General features: G+C 49.8%; 1 gene segment (V, D, J or C); it reads right to left on the bottom strand.

The window, feature by feature from the left end:
- Positions 1-9,069: 9,069 nt before the first annotated feature.
- LOC137530981 (T cell receptor alpha variable 21-like) lies at positions 9,070-9,551 on the bottom strand. The segment is given in 2 exon segments: positions 9,070-9,362; positions 9,496-9,551. Coding segments are annotated over 2 exon segments (336 nt in total).
- Positions 9,552-15,338: the final 5,787 nt, after the last annotated feature.

Below are 15,338 nucleotides of genomic sequence, written 5' to 3'. Positions count from 1 at the left end.
GAGACATAATAGGCTGTGGTACCTAGTGGTGGTACCAGGCCATAAATACACAGCATGAGGTTCCAGACAGCGGTCGTGAAGCCCACATCGTGTCCAATACACAACTGGGACATCACAGTTTTCAACCCGGACACCTCTAAAAATAATATCACAAAGTATTAAAAAGTATATATATATTTTTTTAAAGAAATGCAGCTATTTTTGAGCGTAATAGCTGGTGGCGCATGGTGGAAGCGCCATTGTATGTGCTCCCTGGCAGTGGAAACACACAGGCAGCAGGAGGTAAATTCAGCAAGAGCAGCAGCAGGAGGAGGATGATTGTGTGGCAGCAGGCAGTCAATGAGGCAGGCAGCGAGACATAATAGGCTGTGGTACCTAGCGGTGGTACCAGGCCGTAAATACACAGCATGAGGTTCCAGACAGTGGTCGTTAAGCCCACATCGTGTCCAATACACAACTGGGACAACACAGTTTTCAACCCGGACACCTCAGAAAAATTAAACCTTTTTTATTTTTTAATGGTTTATTTTTTTTTTTTTACAGCAAATTACACATATAGGTATTGTTGGACGTAATAGCTGGTGGCAGAGTGGCAGCAGAAGGTAAATCTGTGTACCCTGGCAGTGGGAAACACAGACAGACAGACAGCAGCAGCAGCAGGAGGAATGGAGGAGTAGTGTGAGTGTGGCAGCAGGTAGGTAGGCAGCATGACATAATAGCCCTGGTACCTAGCGGTGATACCAGGGCTGTAAATAAACACAACAGGAGGTCCCAGACAGCGGTCGTGCAGCCCACATCGTGTCCAATACACAACTGGGACAACACAGTTTTCAACCCGGGCACCTCAGAAAAATTAAACTTTTTTTTTTTTAATGGTTTACTTTTTTTTTTGACAGCAAATTTAACATATAGCTATTGTTGGACGTAATAGCTGGTGGCAGAGTGCCAGCAGAAGGTAAAATCTGAGTACCCTGGCAGTGGGAAACACAGACAGACAGCAGAAGGGCAGTACACAGCAGCCCACTGTAGGTGTAAAATGTGTGGCTACAGGCGACGTAATAGTCAAACTGAACCAGGCTGGCTTAGTAGTGAGCAGGAGCCAGGAGGTGGTAAAGGGTGGTAAGGCATATTAACAATGGTTCCGGCAGCCAGTTCATGTCCGCCTCTTGCCGACAACAGGGGCCAGGAACTCGCCTTCCACCCACGCCTGGTTCATCTTGAGAAACGTCAGTCTGTCCACAGACTTGTGAGACAGACGTGAGCGTTTCTCGGTGACCACGCCACCAGCTGCACTGAAGCAGCGCTCGGACAGCACGCTGGAAGGGGGACAGGACAGCACTTCCAGGGCGTACTGCGCCAGCTCGCTCCAGATCTCCAGGCGCTTGACCCAATACTCCATGGGATCAACAGGGGCATCGCTGTCAAGCCCGCTGTAGGACCCCATGTAGTCAGCCACCATGCGGGTTAGGCGCTGGCTGTGACCGGAGGAGGATGCTGCTGCATGCACCTCCTCTCTAGTCACTGCTGGAGCCTCTACAGTCCTGTAGAGCTCGTTGCTGAGAGACAGCAGGTCTGTGGGGCGCTTGCTGCTGGATGCAGGCACCTGCTGCTGCCTCTGTGCTGGCTGGACAGTGGGGGTGGAAGGCTGGAGGAAGGCTTCCTCCAAGCGCTCAACAAGGGCCTGCTGCAAGCTCCTTATTTGTTGCGCTGGGTCTCCTCCTGCAGGAGGCAGGAACTGGCTCAACTTCCCCTTGAGGCGCGGGTCCAACATCATGCTGATCCAGATGTCCTCCCTCTGCTTCATCTGGATCACCCTGGGGTCCTTGCGCAGGCACGTCAGCATGTGCGCTGCCATTGGGAAGAGGCGGGCCACGTCTGCTGGCACATCGACGGCAGTGCTGTCCTCATCCTCCTCCTCTGCCGCCTCATCCTCTCTCCACCCCCGCACCAACTCAGCTGCACTGTGCTGATCCCCCTCATCAGCAGCAAGGTCAGGGACCTCCACCAAGTCCTCCTCCTCCTCCCCCTCAGAGGTGGACTCTGCAGCTGCATGCCGCTCCTGCTGGGCCAAGGCTGCCGCTCCCTGTTCCAGCAAAGCATTGAGGGCCCTGTTCAGCAGACAAACCAGGGGCACCCACACGCACACCATAGCATGGTCCCTGCTCACCATGTTGGTGGCCTGCAGAAAGGGAGCCAGCACTAAGCACACCTGCTGCATGTGCCCCCAGTTGTCATCGGGGACGATGGATGGGATGTTGCTGGTCTTGTCCCTTTTCTGAGCGGTGGACACAGTGGCCAGGGCAAGGTACTGGTTGACAGCGTGCTTCTGTTCAACCAGACGCTCCAACATCGCCAGGGTGGAGTTCCAGCGAGTTGTAACGTCAAGGATCAGCCGATGGCGTGGCAGCTCCAGCTCCTTTTGCACGTCTTCCAGGCTCGCAGAGGCTGCAGGCGAGCACCGGAAGTGACGCACAACATTCCTTGCCGTTTCCAGCAGTTCGCCCATCCCCTGGTAGGTGCGCAAGAACTTCTGCACCACCAGGTTCAGCACGTGGGCAAGACAGGGGATGTGGGTCAGGTTTCCCCTGTCGATCGCGGCAACCAGATTGGCCCCATTGTCGGCCACCACCTCTCCGACTCTGAGGCCTCTGGGGGTCAGCCAAATCCTCTCCTGCTCCTGGAGTTTGGCCAACACATGGGTTGCCGTCAGTTTGGTCTTCCCAAGGCTGACCAACTGCAGCAGCGCTTGGCAGTGGCGTGGCTTCACGCTGCTGCTGAGGCGGGGGGTTTGGCCAGGTGTGTCGGAGGATGGCAGAGGATCGGAGGAACCTGCTGCAGTTCCCCTGACCCTGCGGGGTGGCACCACCCACTGTGTTGCTGCTGCTGCTGTGCCCGCTGCTGCTCTCCCATCCTCACCCCCTTCCACCAAGCTGACCCAGTGGACAGTGAAGGACAGGTAGCGGCCTGTCCCGAAGCGGCTGCTCCAGGAGTCCATGGTGACGTGGACCCTTTCACCAACTGCGTGCTCCAGCCCTCGCTCCACATTGGCCATGACAAAGCGGTGCAGTGCAGGCATGACCTGGCGGGCGAAGAAGTGTCTGCTGGGGAGCTGCCACTCTGGGGCTGCACAAGCAAGCAGCGCACGCATGTTGCTCCCCTCCTGCACGAGCATGTACGGCAGGAGTTGGGAGCACATGGCCCGTGCCAGCAAGCCGTTCAGCTGACGCACGCGACGGCTGCTGGGAGGCAGAGCCCTAACCACCCCCTGGAAGGACTCGCTCAAAAGGCTCTGGCGTTGCCTTTTGCTAGCACGGGAACCAGCGGAGACAGCAGAGGAGGCCACTGAGGACTGGCTGCCAGAACAGGCCTCAGTGTCGGCGGCAGGAGTTGCAGAGGGGGGAGGAGCAGTGCGTTTCCTCACTCCTGTTGGTGCTGCTGGAGGAGCAGGAGGGCGGGTGGCTGCTGTTGCTGCTGCTGCTGCTGCTGAAGGCTGTGCAGTGATGGGTGTGGTGCCACTGCCAGCACCAGATGCCTTCAGCCTCTGGAACTCCTCATGCTGGTGGTAATGTTTAGCAGCAAGATGGTTGATGAGAGAGCTGGTGCTGAACTTTAAGGGGTCTGCACCTCTGCTCAACTTCCGCTGACAGTGGTTGCAAGTGGCGTACTTGCTGTAAACTGTGGGCATGGTGAAAAATTGCCAGATTGGTGACAAGAAAAGCCCCCTACGGCCTGGAGCCGCTGCTGCCTGTCTCCCTGTGGTGGTGGTGGTGGGGGGGGGGCTTGGGTGCGGCTGGTGGTGGTACTGGCAGATGCTGCTGCTGCTGCTGCTGAGCCTGAGACACCAGCAGGCTGTGGGACCTGCCTACTGCTGCCAATGCTTGCAATGATGCGCCTCCTTGCAAGGCCCACAAGCGCATCCTCCTCCTCCTCCTCAGAGCTGCTGATGATGACATCCCCAGGTGCTGGTGGTGGCGGCACCCAGTCTTTGTCTGTCACCACGTCGTCATCATCATCATCATCATCCTCCCCCTCCTGAAACATGTCCTGCTGGGATGATGACCCCCCAAACTCCTCTCCTGATGCATGGATGGGCTGCTTGACTGTCGCCACAGTCTTGCTGTCCAATCCCTCATCCCCCAAAGTGCCCATCAGCATCTCCTCCTCCAAATCGCCAACAACAGCAGACAATTGACTCATGATGCCTGGGGTCAAAAGACTGCTGAATGACAGATCGCCAACTGACGGTGAACTGGCCTCCTCCCCAGGCCCTGCTGGGCGGCTGCTGCGAACAGCGGTGGTGGTGGTGGTGAGGGTGGAGGCCTCGGATGCAGAGCTGATGGCGGGCTGCTCCTTCTCCGTCATCAGTTGCACCACAGTGGCTGCATCCTTTTCCTCAATGGGACGTTTCCGACCCGGCTGGAGGAAAATAGGAGCAGGTACTACACGCTGCTGCTGCTGCTGTGTCTCTGCAGTGTGAGTTGCTCCTGCTGGGCGGCGCCCAAGGCGTCCACGGCCAGTGGCTATAGGCGGAATGTTAGCCACTGACGCAGCTGCTGCTGCTGCGGAACTGTGCATGGTGGCGCGGCCGTGGCTTGCCACAATGCTGCTCCCTCTCCTCCTGATTCCCTTGCTGCCCTTCCCCTTGCCCAAACCGCGCTGGCTGCCACTTCCAGACATCTTAGATGTTTTGGGGCGTAAACAAAAAAGTTTTTTAAAAGGGCGGGTGAAAAAGTGGGGTACTTTAATGGAGTGGGTTGGTGGGTGAGGTGAAACTAATCACTAAGTGATTAGATCGCTAAGTGATTACTAGTACAGTACAAATACAAAATACAATAATTAGGAATCAGTAAGTGTGAACAGTGAACAGTGAGTGTGTCCCCTAGTAGTACACTAACTAGAAAATACAATAATCAGTAGTAATCAGATTCAGTAGAAGGAAATAGAGTGTGTGTACACTACAGACAGTGCACGCACACACACACGCAGGAGCTAGCCTATGAACAGTGACTGAGTGTCCCTCCCTAGTACAGTAAGAACTAGAAAATACAATAATCAGATTCAGTAGTAATCAGATGATTCAGTAGAAGGGAATACTGTGTACTGTACCGACAGTGCACGCACACACACACGCAGGAGCTATGAACAGTAACAGTGAGTGTCCCTAGTACAGTATAAAAAATACAATAATCAATCAGTAAGTAAAGGACAAGACAGGGTAGAATAAACAGCAGAAACACTGGTATAGATCAGAAATAAACTAACAGAGGACAGGAGGACAGCTACCCACACAGGCAAGGCCCTGAGGTCTAAAGCTGTGTAAGCTTGCCTGCAGCAGCTGCCTGTCTCTATGTAACACACAAGCTACTAACTAAAATACAATCTCTATCTAGCTAACAACAATATAGGTGTATAGAGCAGGTGTATGTGAGCAAAAACGCTAGGTAGTTGACCACTATAGAGCACTTGCTAAGCCAAAGCACAAAGGAGCAGATCTCTCTCTGTACAAAGTCAGGCAAGGACGGAAAAACCTAACATGGCGGCCACTATTTATAGGGTAGGGGCTGGCCAGGGTCCCCCTCTGTGATTGGCTGCCGTCAGAGGGCCTGGGAGCCCTCTGATTGGCTCTAAGGACATCAATCTGGGCTATGACGCTATTCGAGCTCGAATAGCGCTGTTTGCTCGAATAGCTCGAATAGTGAGTGGGCTATTCGAGTTCACATGAATAGCCCATTCGAATAGCTGCAGCTATTCGAGCTCTGTATTCGAGCTCGAATAGCTGAAAAATATTCGAGCTCTGCTGAGCATCCCTGGTGATGGTCAACTCGCTATAAGAGTATAGCTGCCCATAGCCAGTGCATTCCACTTGCAGGCTGCATAACCCCACTACTTCCACCAAAACCCAGTCAAAATCGAACATACTGTACATACGTGGTACATCGGTTACAAGAATCTAATGATTAATTCAAGCAGAAAATATCAAATTTGCTGAATCGAAAAAAAAAGTAAAAAATGTGTAACATGTGTGGCTACCATTAGTGTATGGAATACCTCTAAATTCCTTTCCTTTTGCCACAAAGCTGAGTCAATCTCAGAGCTGGAACAAGGTCCTCCAGCACCTAAGACTGAGACACCAAAGTGCGCCCCTCCATCCCTCCTACCCCAGCCATCACACACAGGGCTTGATTCACTAAACCGTGATAACTGATATCACGGTCGTGCTAGCGCTTTGTGCGTAACCTTTTCACACGCAATTGCGAATTTTTGTGCACAATCGCACATTTTTGCGTGAAAATTTGCGTTTGCGCGCGAAAACCATTACGCAAAACGCTAGCGCAACCGTGATATCAGTTATCACGGTTTAGTGAATCAAGCCCACTGATTGCTATAAGAATAAGAGGTGCCCTATGCTACCCCCCCCCCCCCCAAAAAAAAAAAACCTTGATCTCTAGTTCCCTGGCTTGCAGTCCCTACTATGTGTCCCCTTTTCTTATTTCTCACTGCTTCAAACACAATAGGAGTAGGATGGCTGAGTGAGTTGTGCGCCCCCTCCGCATATATCAAAAAAGGGCACGGGGGAAAAAAGGTGCGTGGTGTAGCCGAAATGTAATGATTTTGTCAATAACTATATTTTATCGTTTCTTGTTGTAGTAAAAAAAAAATCTAAAAATATTGTTTATAACACTGAAAACGATAATTTATGTATAATTGTATAATATTGTGTATAACCTTTTTTTATCGTTTCTTCATGTAATAAAATCTTAAAAGATCGTTTATAACAATGAAAAAAATATATAAGTAGCTTGTTATAACTAGTAAAACATTATTAAATTTTACTAACATTTTACTACAACTAAACCTAATCCTACTCTCACACAGAACCCTCCCTCTACCTATCCCTAACCCTAAGATCCCTCTGGTGGTGCTTAACCCTAAGACCCCCCCCCCTAGTAGTACCTAACCCTAAAACTTCCATATCGTTTATCAAATTATTTTTCAAATCAATATATTTAGTTATTTGAGGAATTTAGTATTTTCCACTATTCCACTAAATATCATTTTAGTTATGAAACCTTATGTAGATAGAAAGGATAATTATGGTAAGTATGTTTGTAAACATTATTATATGGTAAGTATGTTTGTAAACGTTATTATTCACCGGCGCCCATTGAAAATGTTATTATTCACCAGGCACCCAAATTTCCCATTGGGGGTCCATAAAACAATCATTAACATGAGAGTCAATGGCGGTGCCCTTTTTGTCCACTTTCCTCATGCGCCCAATCTTCCTGCTTCAGCCCCCTCCTACACTGCGACCTGAGGCTGGAGCCTCTCTAGCCTCCGTCTTGGCCCGGCCCTGGTCAATCTTTTTGCACACCTGAACTAATCAGTTAATTACAGTTCACGGTGGCCTTTGCATTGTATTCCATGTGATAGCAGGAATGCAAAACACAATGAATTGGGACAGCAGCGCCGCATGTTATCCTCGTGTTGCATCAGGTACATTGAAGCATACAATCAATGAAAAGTATGTATCACTGTTATTCTTAATGCGCACATTGGGCTTGATTCACAAAGCCGTGCAAACTGTTTAGCACGGGTGTGGTAAACAATTAGCACGTGAAGTTGCGTTCGCGGACTTTTGCCGCACAAATCGCGGCACTTTGCGTGCGCAAAAGTACGCGAACGCCACTTCACGTGCTAACTGTTTACCACACCCGTGCTAAACAGTTTGCACGGCTTTGTGAATCAAGCCCATTCAGTGGTAACGCATGCAGCGAGTTACGATGCTGCAACCCATTATACTGCAATGCTCCCATTGCACTGTGAACATCCCATAGGTGTTGCATTGCAGTAAACTTTGTTACAAAGTGGCCATTATACCGCACCGCAGCATGCCACTGTGAATGTGGCCTTCGGAACAGTTCTATTTGCATATGCATAAAACAAAACAAAATATGAGGTGGAAATAAGGCCCGGTTCACACTTGCGGTGGCCCTCCGGAATCGCCGTGCCGGAGCCGCACCGCCTGCAGAACGGACGGAACGGACGCACGGCATAGCAATTAAAGCCTATGCGTCCGTTCACATGGGTCCGTTCTGCAGAACCGAAGCCGGACCGGATCCGGGCCGGATCCGGACTCCGGCCTCCGTTCCAACATGCGCTATTTTTTCATCCGGCCCCTCCGGCAGCCGTATCCGGGGCGGAGCCGGACTGCACCATCCGGCCAATACAAACAAATGGGAACCGGAGGCCGCACAACACACTGGCTGAGAAATCCGGATGTTCTACCCCACTTCCTATGCGGATTGTTGCGGCGATATTGGCTGGGGACACATGGGCAAGCATTTCGGAGTGGAGCAGCACGAGCTGGAGGTGTTGGCAGGATGTTGGCAGCATGTCGGAGGTGGAGGTGAGTGCTAAACAGCAGAGGGCCTGATTCCACAGGTCCCCCTTCTGCTGACCTCCCAGACCCCAACATTTTTTTTTTTTTTTTACGTTACTTTGCCAAACGGATCCGGATCGCATCCTGATTACCACCTGATGCAACCTGACCGGATCCGGATCGGATCCGGATCAGAACCGTACGGTTCCGATCCGGATCCGGTCCGGATCCGGTCAGGTCATCCGGTCCGTTTGGCAAACAACCGCTAATGTGAACCGGGCCTAACATTTGCTAAAAACATTCAAATAGTGGATTTTTTTTCTTGTAAGGGTTTGTCTCCACTAGTGTGGCGTGCGTCTCGCAGACGCACGCCGCACTGAGCGGGTGGGCGGGATCGCAGGCGAATCCCATAAGCCATGCACGGCTAAGGGATTTGCAGCCTCTGCAGCTAATTCTGCGGGGTATTCCGGGCGAATCGCTCCCGCAAGCGATTCCGCCGCGGCCCCGTCATCCCCTATGGCAGAGTTTCCCCGTGCGAATCATGTGCGGGGAAACTCTGTGGAATCACGGCAAAATCGCCGCAGTGGAAACGGGCCCTAAGACTTTTACATTTCTTGCAAGACTTTCTATACTTTTTGAGTTCCTTTCTGGTGCTGGGATATTGTACAGCGATCATCTGCTTCCTGTCACTGTGCCTCAGCCGCACACCAGTACACAGCTGAGTCTTCTGCTTCCAGATGTGAGATAGAGAGCTCACTCAGCTTCTTCTCTTTCTTCAGCTGAAATCTGTATCTGTTCTCTGTGAAATCTTCATCACTTCGCTGAATTCTTAAAAATGCCAGACTCTGCCCAGGGCTTTGCTTGTACCATTGGACATTGTAGGAAGCAGAGTCCTCATATTCACACTTCATAGTGAATGACTCTCCTTCTGCAGCTCTGTGAGAGGGAGGCTCCTGCTTCACATTTTTACCAGACACAGCTGCAAAGAGAAAATCAAAAAATTAATAGCTTTTTTTATTTAACGTTAAACTGCATAATGTGAAATGATCACTTTTTTAAAGTTTTGGCTATACAGTATTATAAAGCATGTGCGATCGTGTCCATGCACTCACAGTGCAGCTGTAAGAGGAAGATGATTGAGATGAGTCTCTCCATAGCTGCTCAGTTTATATGACAGAGGCTGGTGCTGTCCCAGCTATGCAGTGCTGTGTGTTTGTCTGCAGTGTGGGGATTGGGGAATAAGAAGTCTGTACAAGTTACAGATGCATCTGGAGGTTTACACCCCAGGAAACCACGAGATCCCACCCACCAAACCACGGCAAAGATACTTGAGCATTTAACGTTCCCGTAAGGCGTTTCTTTCTGTAATTGCTAAGGTACCCATACATCAGGCGATGTATGGGCAGATCGACCATGAGACAGATCTTTCTCTGATTGAATCTTATTAGAGAGAAATCTGTTTCTTGCTTGCCCATACAGCGCAGGGTGTGACTCGTGGTAATGAGGGTGGAGGAGCCCAGAAGTCATGCCAGCAGACAGATGAGAGCATGGGCAACATGGGGAAAATTTAACACTGCAATCCAAGGAGAGTGAAAGGTGTGTGCTTCTGACCAGTTTCACCTGACTTATATACTGGCTGCCTCAAGTTTAATGACTCATTCAAATTTAAACTGACTCTCGTCTAATTAAAATGGCAAAGCGTTGCAAACTGCAATCGCCTTCCAGATTGTGCAGGATCTAAGGCTACCTTCCTGACATTCCTGCAGGAGTTGGCCCACGCAAATTCTTGCATTTCAACAGGGGCGCCGCGTGTAGGCCTCCTTGTACCCCCAGTAAATGAAGGGCAGTGCAAGCACCCCCACAAAGCAACCACTGCCCGGGAGCGCCGCAACTGCCCTCCAAAAGGGGGGGGGAGCGAGATCACATGAACGGTGTACTCCCCAGACGCGGCCTACGCCCAGGGAGAACCATCCATGCTGCTCCCCCAAAGGATAGATGCCCTACTCTTGAGTATTTTGCTTACCTGTAGTGCATATGCGCATCCTGGGAGGGAACACACCGACAATGGGGTGAGAGGGGGGGGGGAGCGCAAACAAACCCCCCGGTGCAACACTACTGCCGGGGGACCCATCTGCACCCATCCGGAAAATGTAACACTTGGGGGACAGCAACCAGGAGTCGTGTATGTTGGTCATCACAATATTGGACTCCAAGGGCTTGATTCACAAAGCTGTGCTAACTGTTTAGCACGGGTGTGCTAAACAGTTAGCACGTGAAGTGCCGTTCGCGGACTTTTGCGCGCGCAAATTGTCGCGATTCGCAATTTGCGCGCGCAAAAGTCTGCGAACGGCACTTCACATGCTAACTGTTTAGCACACCCGTGCTAAACCGTTAGCACGGATTTGTGAATCAAGCCCTATGTGTACATCAAATAAAGGCGCCTGAAAATGTGAGCGCCCAGTAATGCCAATAGTAAAATATTGGTATTAAATGATGTACCAGTGCACAATATTTATTGGGCATGCAAATTTTCACTTCAGGATCTGAACTTCATGGTGTGGTGGTGTTTTTTGGGGGGAAGGGGGTTTCATGATGTGGGGGTGCTCTTTACAGTTATGTATGTCTTGGTGGTAAAAGAGTGGAAGTGTAAGGGAGGGGGCGGTGGCTATGGTGCAAGTGCATGGAAGGCCCCACCATTGGGCCCCTCACTTCATGCAAACAAATTTTAAGTAGGCCAGGGTCTTGCCAGAACCGCACCCCTGAACACAGTGCACCCTGTATTTCCATGCATATAAGCTAACAACAAGCACGCAAGTCTGTGGGCCTGACCTCTCTCTAGTTTCAGTCATGCAGAGCTACATGCAGCAGAGTGCAGTGAGGTGGCACCATCCTCTCCTTACAACCATCTGCTTTGGTGCAGCGTACTTTATATGGCTCCCAATGCATGTCATCTTCAAATGCTTTACGGAGGATGAAGCAGTACAGCAGACAGGGCTGGATTTCTAATTGTCATTGCCCTAGGCCCGGTGTCACCAACCGCCCCCCCTCCTCCCGGCACACACAAAATTCTCAGAGAAGCATTTGGCAACGTTGTACGTCAGTCTGCAAACTTGACACGTTTTGTCCCTCGCGGGGGGTGGGGGGGGGCGAAAGCCCCGTGTTTGGCCGACAAAATTAGGTGATTGAACGTGGCTCTGCGTTAAGTAAAAGTCGGTACCGACATTTGAAAAAGCGCTGTCCATTCACTTGAATGGACAGTGCTTGAGTGAGGATTGCCACAACCGTCATTTATTGCTGGTTCAGGGGCCTTGTGAATTGGTTATCCTGAAGCAAATACAAATAAGATACTTACCTTACTAGTGGAAAGACTCTGGATAGCCCAGAGGTTTCCCAGGACTTCTTGCAGCCCATCATTACAGCGCAGGGTGCCTTGGTTTTGTAAGAGTGTGAGCGCGGTAATGGACGAGCATGTCCAAACTAGGCAGGCATGAGTAAAATAATCATGCCCTGTAGAACAAAGACACTCATCCATGGAGGAAAAAAGCTATGCACAAGCACCTTCGTTGTACTGGGCATACACAGTCCTTACTCACACGTGACCAGTATGGATACGCTCGTCCATGGCAGCGCTCACACACTGAAGAAACGTATTCGATCAGAAATGGACTCATCGCAGTAACGGTGGGGTATAAGTACGGAAAACCTTTCAACTATCCAGAGGTGTCCTACTACTGAGGTAAGTATCTATATATACTGTAAATGTATTTGCTACAGGATTTCTATAAAATAATTGCTAAGTGGGTGGAAAAAAGTTACTCTGTACTTACCTGGAGCCCTCTGTAGTATCTGAGGTCCATCTGTGCCTTTCTGGTCCCCTCTAGTGTGCTGCTGTTGGTCCAACTAAAGTCTGCAACTGGCTCAGTTGCAGACTACTGCGCATCCGCTGTCCATTTCACGTTGGTTCTGCGCATGCATAGTGGCAAGTTTTCTGAGCTGTGCATATGAAGAACGCTACTGACAACTGAAGCGTGATTGAGGGTGACAGCGGCACAATAGAGGGGACTGGGAGGAAAGTGAGGGACCTCAGATACTACAGGGAGCCGGAAGAAGCCTCAGGTGAGTAACGCTCAACTTTTACCTACTTAAACTGATTCTAAAGTAAAAAAAAAAAATGTTTTGAACTTACCTGGGGCTTCTTGCAGCCACCTGGAGTACCCTGACAGCCCACGATGTACTCCTTATTCCCTCCAGCCAGCAGTAGCGACCCCCGCAAAGCTAGTCAATCACCAGCTACTGTGCATGCGTGACCCCAAGCCGTGCACACCCTGATTACGATCCTGTGACCAGGAGCTTTCTGATCCTGCGCAGTACACAAAAATTGCTAATGCGCATGTGCAGTGCGCACATGGTAGTGGGAGTGTGCGATCAGAGTGCGCATGGCCCAGTCGGCGACTGGCCAGCTTTGCAGGAGTCGCTGGAAGGAATCAGGAGGACTCCAGGGGGGTTGCAAGAAGCCCCAGCTAAATTCAAATCACTTTTTTTCTTTACTTTAGAATCACTTTAAGGCTTACGGTGGGGCGGGGGGGGGGGGGGGGTAGTGGACAGTGTGTGTGTATGTGTGTGTGTACAGTGTGTGTGTGTGTACAGTGTGTGTGTGTGTACAGTGTGTGTGTACAGTGTGTGTACAGTGTGTGTACAGTGTGTGTGTACAGTGTGTGTGTTTTTAGATATAAGCAACACACAATTTTAATACAGCACATGTATGGACAAGTTGCCTTACCAAAGGCTGAACTTGTGTCCCTTCTCTGTCCTCCACAGTCCACACGCTGGATCAGCAGCAGCTGCAGCACACTTCTTCTTTCACAGTCCCCTCCACCAGTTCCGAGATGCATTGCAGAGTGTTCCCCGCCTCTCCATTCCCTTGATAGGCTGAAACCTTTCAGGAGGGCGGAGCTGGACATGTCAGGTTTCCATGACAGCGAGCTAGGCTGTATGAGCGAGTGGCCGTTCCCGGGAGCTGACAGGCATCATGCAGCTGCTAATGCCTCTGCTCTCTGCCTGATTCCAAACTGCACACTCGCCTAGCCGCCCGCAGCACAGCACACATGCTGCAGTGTGCAGATCAACGCAGGCTGCTAAGGATCAAACAGGGTGAGGTAAACATTAACCTCAGCCTCAGTGTAAGGTCAGGAATGGAGTGGACACAGCTCCTCACCCGTGTGCCGCCCTTTACAATGTTGCAAAATCTGTCGCCCTAGTCCTGTGTCTTGGGTGCCTTCCCAGGAATCCGCCCATGAGAGCAGATGGCTGTAAGGAGAGTACAGCGTCACCTGGTGACACTCTGCTGCGTGTTTCTCTGCATGACAATGGAGAGAGGCCAAGTCTATGAGAAGGATCAAAAATGGCCTATGGACTGGCAGTGGGATGCGGACCAGTGGTTGGGGACCCCTGATCTACAGGTCTCCTATTGCTAAGATTTTAATTGTTTATCTTTGCATTACACAATCAGAACCTATTTTACTCCAGTGATTAAGAAGGGAAACTATTAAAAAAACACAAACACAATTGCAAACACATACAGAAACACACCCAAAATGTTGAAAAACTAAATGCAGAAAACACATGGTTTTCTACACTGCCTAGTGTGCTCCTAGCCTCAATTAACAATATGCCTTTTTATCCAAGTATTTATTTAATTGAAAATCAGGGTATAATATTTTTCAGAGAATGGTATATTCAGCCTGTTGCCTAAGCTGTACTCACAAGATTAATTTAGGTATTATCCTGTCTTGAATCAAATACAGCATCTTAAATATTTAAAGTGCACCTGAGAAGAAGAGTGGGGGAAAAAAATATACATACCTGGGGCTTCCTCTAGCCCCCTCCAGGCTTATCGTTCCCTCTCCGTCCTCTTCCATCTCCTAGATCTTCTGTAACTGGCACCAAAAAGTCCTCCAGTTGTGGCCAGTCGGTGCAGTAGCAGTGCGGCAGTGCGTAGTCCCTCGTTGTGCATGGGTACATAATATTACAGACAATGGTGCTTGTATACCACTGGATCTATAGCAACAGCGACACCTACTGGACACCCGATCACATTTTTCTACTCCTCAATCCTCTTGCTGGAAGCCATGTTGTGTGCCATAGGGATAAGCGAGCTAAATTTTCAAGTTTGGACTCGTGGCGAATTAGTCTAAATCTTGCTTAGTGGTATTCTCACAAGGTTGATGGCCAATTCTCACCATAAAGAAATGTGAGGTAAGAAAAAGAATTTTTGGTAAAAATCATTGTAAATAGAATTAAAAATGTTAGTATGATCTTTTGATCGATTTTATAGTGATGCTGGCAGATTTTAAATGTGGTTAAATAAAATGTAGCATTCCCAGCTTAATTTTTTTTTTCCGGGGGGATGCGGGGGAGGGGAAAGGGGGCACAACGGCTGGCTGGTGAGGCCTATTTGGCTGATCAAAATGGATGTCTGTACGGTGAGGTTTAGATTTTTTTTTTTGCCTAACTCAGGTGATAAAATGAAAGCTAACTAGTTCTGCAATCATAGGAACCAAAGCAACACAAACAGAACTCAGAGCCTTTTGAGAAAAGCAGATTGTCCAAAGGATGGCGCTATTATGTAAGAAAAGTTACCTACTACAAATGTACTTGGCTAGTTGGTTGGCATGCCTTAATCCTTACTTGCAAGCAAGCTGCTCCAGTGTGGATGGATCACAGACAAATCATTTCAGCCCACAGCCTGTGTCTGGCGACTCTACAAGCAAGAGGACGTGCAAGAGGAGGGGGAAGAAGCAGGAGGAAGAGAACCACTGTGTGTGTAATTCCTTATACTAGTAGCTAAGCATTGCAGGATACTAGAGATTGTATTTTACAGACAGGAAGTTTTGAAACAGGATTATTATTCTGATACAAAACTTCCTGTCTGTAAAATACAAGCTCTAGTGTATTG

This window comes from Hyperolius riggenbachi, chromosome 1 (assembly GCF_040937935.1).
Source record: "Hyperolius riggenbachi isolate aHypRig1 chromosome 1, aHypRig1.pri, whole genome shotgun sequence".
NCBI classification, from domain to species: Eukaryota; Metazoa; Chordata; class Amphibia; order Anura; family Hyperoliidae; genus Hyperolius; species Hyperolius riggenbachi.
Note: the sequence above shows the minus strand (reverse complement) of the source record. Positions and strands in the feature narration are given on the sequence as shown.